Here is a 5790-nt window from a genome sequence, read left to right as displayed (position 1 = left end):
GGACATTGTCATTTGTCATATACAAAGTGACTGTCATATACAGATTGATAAAAAATACAAATCGTTGCGTCGGTTAGGTTCAAAATGTTTTCTCTTCTTAAATAAATTTAAGCGTTAACATTATTAGGCATTTGCTTAAAAGAGTGTGTTTTGAGTGGTATTCCAGAACATTTGTAGGCAATTGAGGAAACTGTACAAGAAAATGTACAGATTACAGGAACAAATTGAAAACAAGTGCACATAGTGCATACATATTTTTACTAGAAAAGATATAATAAATGATATAATTTTTGTCTTTACATATAGCAGCAAAATAAAATGTTAGTAGTTTTAATCATCTGCTGATTTTGATAAGCAAAGAAAAAAAGACAGAAAAAGAACCAAAGGTGTACTGGGTCTAATAACAGGGCATTATAAGCTGAATTGACATCAAAGCTGATGGGGTTGACGGACGAAGCTATGTGTAGGTTCTGTCAATATGAAGAATTAACGACAGATTTTATGTCGGTGCGACAGCCAGGAAAATGTAAGTTTCTTTGTACTAGACAATAATAAAGGGGGGGGGGGCATTGACAAAGCTGTTTGGAAGGTTCAGTCTCCAAGTTGCTAGACTTTGTAAAAAGGATAGGACTGGAGAATGCAACTAAGGATCAGAAGAGGACTATAATAGGTCTCGTGAAATGTTTGTTCTCGACTAGACAAATTTATTTTACCTGTAAAAGACCACAAAAAATACCTTTTCTTTTTTTAGGTTTTCATTTCATAGGGGCGAAATACCCAGACCCAGGTTTATATCTAGACTGTTTTCATTTAATTAGGTTAGAACCGAAAAAAAACTCAACAGTATGTCTTTGTTTTAAAGTAGTCTACGTTTCGCAGCAATTTATTATTACGCAAATGTATTTGCATCTTCAGGACACTACAAGTTAAGAGATCCGAGGTAATCACTCTGCTGCATCGTTTGAAAAACAATTTTGTGATATTTTTGTATATGGATGTTTAATGAGCACTCTCAAGAGATAGCAGTCTACACAGATGCTTCCGCAAGTGGCAGATGACCCATTACTTGTGACGATCAACACACTGAAGGAAGCTATAGGAACTACCATCAAGGCCAAGCAGCTAGAGACGTGGCAACACCATAAGGATTACGCTACAGCTCGAAAACTATGGCCAGTGGTAGATAGCAAAAAGACAAAACAACTACTAGAGCACAAAAAAAACCTAGGACGCATAATTGTAGATGTCGTCACTGGAACCTGATCCACGGGGGCAAACCTCGTGAGATGGAAGATATCATCTCGATATCATCTCGATTCAACGACGACTACTGCGGAGAATGCGGGGAGGAAGAAGAAACCATAGGGCACCTGCTGTGCCACTGTCCGGCAATGGAATACCGACGCTTTAAAACTTTAGGGCAAGGTTTTTTGGAGGGACTAGAGGAAGTAGCAGAAGCCAACATCAGCGACATCGGGAACTTTGCAAAGAGCTGGAAGTGCTTTATCGTAAAGAAAGAATGAGAGGAAGGTTTGGCACAACAATACAGGGGTATAGCAATGGGCACAAGGCCTCCGAGTGAAGGATCAAACATGATCCCAAATCCCAGCAACCTAACATAACCTAACATAGATTTTTTTTACTTTTGATGAAGCGCAGAAATGTACCCCCGAAACGTTAAATAATGTTTGTCTATTAAGCAACTTCTTCTACAAGTAAAAATAAATGGTCATTTAAGTATTTGGGTTCGTGGTTTCTAAACTGAGTAGCATTTTATAATAAACTACCAAACATATTTTTTGTAGTTGTATATCTATCAGTGACAAATTATTTATCATTTTTAGTTATCAAGCATATATCTCGTGTCAGTTAAAATTAGATAATTATTTCAACATCTGCCATCTTTTAGTATTAGATCAACTTTATAGACCTTATACCATTTATCACAGTTAAGCTAATCACTAAAACCTCTTGTTTCAATTTAAAATCTATAGGTTCTACTAAGTATTTCTTTCCCACAAGTTAGAAAATGAACCAAACCGCAAATAAAAAAATTACACCCGTTTAAAAAATACTTAAAGAACACACCGCAATCACCTAATCTACCACTATGATCGAAACGTAAAAAACGGGAGAGAGTCTTTATTTGTTATGGGTGATGCGGGAGCTGAACGGATCGTTAGTTAAGTTTACGACGTGAAGCTGCCAGCTGAAAAAACAACATGAAACAATTATACCGATTAATATAAATGAACGTGAACAAAATTTAATATAGCCGTTGCTGTGCTCTTTAAAACAGAAAAGTTGATTCAATTTTTGAGATGGTTCAGATACTATTAATTGGAAACAACTGCATCAATTTTCAATACAATAATAGTTATGTATGATATAAGTGCTAAAAGTGGTATTTTATTTTGTGAGAAGGGAAGCTTCGGCGTCGTATCCCATCCCTTCGAACAAAATAAAATCACTTTTAGCACACATATCATACACTATTTTTTCTACAAACAAGTTTATGCTCCTATATATCAAGGTATTATTACTTTTGCGTTAATGAATAATTCATAATATTATGTCATTCTCAAATCAAATTAATTATGAAGTTTATTGTTGCTAGGGTAATTGAAAGATTCCAAACATTCGATCATTTGTTGTCAACTAATGTCAAATTTGTGCCTCAACTCTTGTAAAATGATGGAAAGTGATGAAGAGACTGAGTGTTTCCCAGCAGAAATTGAAGAAGCCGCTAATAGATTTACTTTTGATTTATTACCCAGCAAGTCCAAGGATCAATACAAGTTTTCATATAATCGACATGGAATTCCAATTGTAATTTCACTAATTGTATATTTAATTTGAGTAAATAATTATTTTTTCTACAAACGTTAGTAAAAATGTAATTTTTAACGCATGCTGGCAGTGCCTAAAATGTAACATTATGTCACTGATGGTAAAAGTCATTTACTTTTAGCACTGGTCCTAAAAGTAAGTCACGTGGTTTAGTGCTAAAAGTAAATGACTTTTACCATCAGTGACATAATGTCACATTTTAGGCACTGACAGCATGTGTTAAAAAATACATTTTTACTGACGTTTGTAGAAAAAATATATTTTCTTATTAGTTAATTTAAAATCTAAATCTAAATACAACTTTTCAAGAACGCTTTAGCTTTTAGCATGTACGTGTATTATATACCGTTGATGTTCACAGAAATCTAAGAAACATATTTTTTTGTGTGAAATCCAGCTTGTTAATGGCCTTTTTTTGCATCAGAACCATGTGTCCTGAGCATTTTGTTTTCTGACTCATGTCGACACATGCCCTGGGCCCAAATTCTGTAACTTTGACATAAAAACGTTACGCTTTCAAAGCGGTGAGCGAAAGTATGCGATTAGCGGAACGCCAAGCAGTTTTTTTTTGGTATTCCCGCTGCCGTGCGAATCGTTTTCTGGATACGCGTTGAGCACATTTTGACAGCATCGCAATTTCGTAGGTATCTAATAGTCAAATGTGAATAAAACAATGAAAAATGTTAATGTTACGTGAATTTCATAACCTATTGTTGAGTTATGTCAACCTATTTTTCTTCATCTGATGATAATGTTTTTTTTTTATGATTCTGCTAATATAACTATGGGAGACTCGAAACGTGAAAGCTAAGGAACGTAATGCCTCACCGGTTGCCAAAAATCTAAAAAATATATTTATTATGAAAAAAAAATCAATAACAAAATTTTAATTATAATATTATTTTATTATTATATTATTTTACAATTTTAGTGGACGACTGCAAAAAACGTTGGAAAAATATTAAGGATACCTACAATAGAAGAAGAAAAAAAAAGAAAAGCACAGGTTCTGCTGCATTGCCCAAACAGGCGAAATGGGCTTTAGCAGACATGTTGTCCTTCCTGGACCAAACCGAGCACAAACGCCCGTGAGTTCTTGTTCAAAAAGTACTCTAAATATAATATACGATTGTTATTTTTTTTTTTCTTGATAGAAGTACATCTCTCGGAACTGACCAACACGAGGAGAATGACATGATGAGTGAGGAAGACAGGCAAAATGATACTGAGTCAGGGGAAGTGTCCTGACAGACATTAACCCAGCTCGAAATACGGTAGCGGGTGCAATAAAAAAACAGTTTTCCAAATCAAGTCGCGACAGAAAAGAGAGGATAAATGACGACATTATCGCTACAATAAAAGAAAGAAGTGCTGAAAGAAATGAAATATTTAAAAAAATTGGTCCAAGCAAACCAGATTCTCTGGATTTGTTTTTCCAGAGTATTGCAGCTTCAGTAAAGGCATTGAGACCTGAGTTAATCAATGAAGCTAAATTGAGAACAGTGCACCTGGTATTCGAACTAGAACAGAGAAATGCTGGTGAAGTCCATCCCCAGCACCTCGTTATGAACCTCAGCCATACTCAGGACATCGTCTTGAACCTCAGCCATACTCCGGACCTCGTCATGAGCCTCAGCCATACTCAGGACCTCGTCATGAATCTCAGCCATCCCCAGCACCTCGTCATGAAACTCAGCCACACTTAGGACCTCGTCATGATGAACCTCAACCATACTCAGCACCTCGTCATAAATCTCAACCATACTCAGGTTCTCATCCTGGATCAAGTCAGCAACAAAATACTTTTGAACTTACACCAGGCCCAGCAACCCCTTGTGCAACGAGTTCAGGCAATTTACGTACGACTTACAATTCGCCGTCATCAGAAGATTACTTATTAGATCTAGATAACTTTTAACCAAATAACTATATTTTATTACTTTGTTGAGTATATTTGCTCATTACTTTTTTGAAACTTGTGTTTATTTTGTTCTTATTTAGTTTTTTCTTTGAGTTTAATAATAATAAATATTTCATTGACACGTTAGGCATTTTATTTAAACTTAGTGACTTAATGACCATAGATAAAAGAAAATAATCTACTATTAATGGCTCGGTTTTTATATCTTCTTTTATTAAGTCGATAAGAAAATTAAATTGTGCTTTATTGAACCTGAAATATTCTCTAAATTTTACATCATCATGTTGCAGATGCCGATTTATCAATGTAGTATAACATCCTTCATCCCGTCTTTGTTTAAATATTGGATTTACAGGGGCAATTCCATTTTTTAGATTGGCTAATTATAATAATATTTCTTCATCCTCCTCTTCTTCTAGTAATAAGTACAATGTGAGATGATCCATCACGACTTTCACCAAAGATAGTTGTCTTTATACTGATCAAAGTCAAGTCGCGAGCTTGAATCGCGACGCGATACGAAGCTAAGAAACCACTCGATTCAACGGCCATCGCAGGTGACAGTCGCGCTGCAGCTGCCTCATGCGACGGCCGCGTGAAATGAACCATACCTTAAGAGTCAAATGTGAATAAAACTTTGGAATAAAACAATGAAAAATGTCATGTTACGTGAATTTCATAACCCATTGTTGAGTTATATGTCAATCTATTTTTCTATGGATATATATTTTTATAATTATTATTCTTATTATACGAGGGAAATGTTGAAAACGCTTTTTAGCATTTTCGATATTTTGAACAATATTTATAGCTGTCGTAAATTATCAATTACTTATTGAGGAATTTATAGAAGAAATAGTAATTTTCATTAAAGAGCAAGAAAACGCACAAAATCACAATTTTTTCGATTTGTTTCCGACAGTTCGACAAGCAAAACGATCCTTTAAGGCAACCGTTTTCAAAGCGCTTAGCGCAATCAGTAAAGAAGCCAAGCGCGTCAGATGAGAATACCCAAATCG

The 5790-nt window shown here is 35.1% G+C and overlaps 1 protein-coding gene across 1 annotated transcript; it reads left to right on the top strand.

The window, feature by feature from the left end:
* Positions 1 to 438: 438 nt before the first annotated feature.
* On the top strand, positions 439 to 4556 carry LOC115876344. The gene is made up of 3 exons (XM_030892084.1): positions 439 to 526; positions 3782 to 3941; positions 4163 to 4556. Exons 1-3 carry the CDS (start codon positions 439 to 441, stop codon positions 4554 to 4556), a joined length of 642 nt encoding a protein of 213 aa, XP_030747944.1.
* Positions 4557 to 5790: the final 1234 nt, after the last annotated feature.

The sequence above is a fragment of the Sitophilus oryzae genome, unplaced genomic scaffold (assembly GCF_002938485.1).
Source record: "Sitophilus oryzae breed Bouriz unplaced genomic scaffold, Soryzae_2.0 scaffold_1059_pilon_pilon, whole genome shotgun sequence".
In the NCBI taxonomy this organism is placed as follows: domain Eukaryota; kingdom Metazoa; phylum Arthropoda; class Insecta; order Coleoptera; family Curculionidae; genus Sitophilus; species Sitophilus oryzae.
The sequence above is the reverse complement of the archived record's forward strand: the minus strand, read 5'-3'. Positions and strand labels throughout refer to the sequence as shown.